The sequence below is a fragment of the Arachis stenosperma genome, chromosome 3 (assembly GCF_014773155.1).
Source record: "Arachis stenosperma cultivar V10309 chromosome 3, arast.V10309.gnm1.PFL2, whole genome shotgun sequence".
Taxonomy (NCBI): Eukaryota; Viridiplantae; Streptophyta; class Magnoliopsida; order Fabales; family Fabaceae; genus Arachis; species Arachis stenosperma.
Genome location: NC_080379.1, coordinates 158162628 through 158166477, shown reverse-complemented (window position 1 = coordinate 158166477; position 3850 = coordinate 158162628). Strand labels below are relative to the sequence as shown.

General features: G+C 29.8%; 1 protein-coding gene across 1 annotated transcript; it reads right to left on the bottom strand.

Moving 5' to 3' along the window:
• Positions 1-300: 300 nt before the first annotated feature.
• On the bottom strand, positions 301-1101 carry LOC130967045 (uncharacterized). The gene has a single exon (XM_057891867.1). It carries the CDS (start codon positions 1099-1101, stop codon positions 301-303), a length of 801 nt encoding a protein of 266 aa, XP_057747850.1.
• Positions 1102-3850: the final 2749 nt, after the last annotated feature.

Below are 3850 nucleotides of genomic sequence, written 5' to 3'. Positions count from 1 at the left end.
CACATTTCATCACAAACAGCACCCAAACAATTATTTAAATAGTATATAGTGATATATCATCATTTGAACTCATAAAAAGGCACACAAAGAGAGAGATATAGTAACAAGAACTCAATTACTAGTAGTATTGAAATTAATTAACATTTTCTTCAACAATAAATTAAACCTACCTTGATTATCATTCTTCTATTGAAATTAAACAACACTATTAGTAGTCAAATTAAACACTGACATACATTTTTCATTCTCATTACAACTCAGGTTGTTGATTCTTTCCATGTACCTTTATGCTAATAACTACTAAATTTTCTGCGGTTTACCCAGTCTGAGTTCAAGATCCAAATCTTCCATTTCAGTTTCAGTAGGTACTGCAAATGATTCTGCAGATTGCAATAAAGCCACCTGCAGCCTTCTATCATTTGAACATGGCTTCAGAAATGAAGAAAACATTGAAGAATTTGTCCTCTTTGACCTTTTACAATAAGATTCTTCGTTCCCACATAATGATGACGATGAATTATTATTTAGTCCCACACACAAACTTGTTTCAACATAATCACCATCATTACAATAACTACTTGTTATTGCATTGACTTTTCCTTCTTTTGGTTCTGAATCAGATGATGAAGGTTTGCTGCTACTCATAGCTTTATAATTATTATCAGTAGTTCCAGTAAAGATACTAGAGTAGTAGTGATAGTAATTCTCACCAGAAGATTGATGATGGTGATGATGAGAAGTACCTAACAATAATGATGACTTACAATCATTTTTACCATGATGATGATTATGAGGGCTAAGGCTTCGTTTGAGCCTAGCTCTGTCCCTCCTATGAACATTCATGTGTCCCCCAAGAGCTTGAGCAGACCTGAACTCTCTTTTGCAGAAGCTGCATGAGTATGATCTTGGCGGCCATATGCATCCACCTAGAATCCTTGCTGCATCTTCAGCAAATGCCCTTTCTTCCCATGACGATGATGATGAATTATTGCCACTTATTCCAAAGGGTGCTACTTGAATATGTGCCTTCAAGATTTGTTTTCTCTTCATCCACATCAAGTACTGGTCCTGATCACGACCATCACGATGTGTTTCCTCCATGTTGATGATGAAGAAGCTCTAGCTCTGAATGAACGAGAGTAATCAGAACTGATGAGAGAAGAAGAAGTACAAGTTTTGATGGAAGTTATACACCAAAAGCGCTCTATACTTATGGTATATATAAACAAAATAAAGAAAAGAGAACTAAAGCTAGTTAGGGTTGCATGTTTCTATGCACCTTAATGATTATATTTGAAAGCAACTTTACAAAACCTGAAACAAAAATGGAAAATGCATCCTTTTACTTTTATCTAACCAGTGCCGAAAATTCCAATTTTATTTATTTTAAGTACAAAAAGTTTTAAAATTTTAAGACAATTCATTTATTGAAATATCTATAAATTAAAATAATAAAATATTAGTTACTATCAAAAATATATTAAATATTCAATCATGAAAAAAAAACTAAGTTAAAGAAAGAATCTATGAGGAGGTTCGCTGAAAAGGTGTTGATATAAGCTTTTTTGTGTGTGTATGTGTTGCCTTTTGTACTAACTGAAGCTATTCTTCTTCTTCTGTCTTGTTCGACAGAGACTTTTGGGGGGTCCCATTTATTATGCAGCAACTGCCTTGCATGGTTTTTTCTTTTTTCAATAAAAGAATGAAAATGAAGGGAGATAGATATAGAAAGATGGTAGATAGATAACGGTTATGAGAGTAAGCAAAGAAATTAGACATTAGTATATACTGTTTCTCTGAAGGTTCCACACCAACACAACCTACAATGGATACTGTCATACATACTCATACTACTGTTAAACTGTTAGTCCTTCACATAAATTACTATATGTACCAATGTGCATATATATATATATATATAAAGTACAATAATAGTTATTATTATAATAATAATGTGACTTAAATTATTTGTCTATTGTACTCTAAATTAAACACTCGTGCTTATCACTTCTGTTCCACTACAGTTACTGAATTATTTATTCGTAGACTTTAGTAGTATAGTAATGTTACAGGCCACTTTTAATTAATTTTTAAAACTACATTATTGATGGTAATAAAGTGTGAAGAGAAAAGACACTGAAAAATCTAAGCGGTTATAAATTTTTTTTTGAATTTTGGTATATAAGTAATTAATTAATGGACAAAATCAACTGAGAAGCAGCATTCTTTAATCAATTTTCTACGCGGGCCAACAACATGCACTGGTTTAATTGATTAATTAATCGACTCATATTCATCAAATGAAGAAAGAAAAGAATAATTTAAAACAAATTAAAATTGCTTTCAATTATTGGTGAAACTACATAAAATAAATGTGACTTCAATATAAAAGAGGTGGAAGTGATTCCTTAACTATAGTGTATGTTCCATATTAAAGTTAAAATCATTGTATAAAATATTATTGAAGTTTTTGTCCATATTTAAATTAAAATGATTTATAATAATATTGTTGAAGTTTTATGAGGTAAGTAATTAATCAATGGTGCACGTATGTAACCTTAGCTTCATTATATATAGCGGGATCATCTAAAACACATCTTTCCTTTTGCATGTACCTACTACAGAATCTTTTAGGCTTTTCCTCCCATATCACGTTAAGCTAACATACAAGTCAAATTATTGACGGATAATCAATTGAATTACACTCACACTAATATATTATATTACATATATAAATCACAAAATACATATATATACAGTGGTGGCAAGGTTAACTTACGGTGTAAATTAGTGTTGTCCAAATTCACTGAAATTCAAGAGTACAAGGCAGAAACATTAAACATATAAAGACAAAAATAAAGGTTTTGTTTTATGTGTTGAGTTTAATTACCTAATCTTTGTACTTAGGCAAAGAACAAGTGCCTTGCTTGTACGAGTCAACAAGAGAAAAAAGAATACCTAGCTACCTTTTGCTGACATAAGGCTATAGAGCTACCTATGTTTTTATGCTTGTACATATAGGATAGTGCATTATTACATATTATACATGATCGCTAATTTGATTAATTGAATTTTGAATAGCAGCCATGTACCATCTAATTTGAGGCCAAATTATCAAATATTTGTTTAAGGCTAATCTCTAATAAGAGGGATGAGAGAGGCTAATCAGGATCTCAACTATATATGTATAAACATAAAATTTAAATTTGTGTTTAAGTTCTTTCAAGATTTGTAGGTGAATAGTTAATTATATAAGTCCTGAAATCATATTAAAATTAAATAAGCCAAACTTAATTTATTACCAAAAGTTAATTCAAGTAATGAAAAATGTTTTATATTTATAAATGATCTGAAAATTATATAAATGTAATAGATTAGTAATTACCCGACTATATGTATTATTGCTCAATGTTCATCACAAATTTTAACCGTATACAAGTTAATTTTCATAAATACAGGTTTGGTACAACAATAAGAAAAATGTACTCAACAGTTGAAAATCTAATGGGATATACAGTTTCTGAAAGGAGAAAAGAGCAGAAACCATTCCTAAAAAAAAAAGTTAGTAAATAAGTTATATCTCTATCTATATAGATGTCACGGTCATTGACTTGTGTGTAGAAAATTAATGCGATATATAGATTCTACTAAAAAAATATTAATGTATGTGTTGGCTACAACTTGTAGAAAGATAAAATTAATACTTATGTGCTCCATATTATTTAATTTCTTATTACTTGATCACAAAACAACAAGAAGATGGCTTAATGAATAAGACTAAAGAAAATGATTAATTGTTTCTTATTGGATAATCAAAATATTATCTTGTATTATGCTAATTAAATAAGTC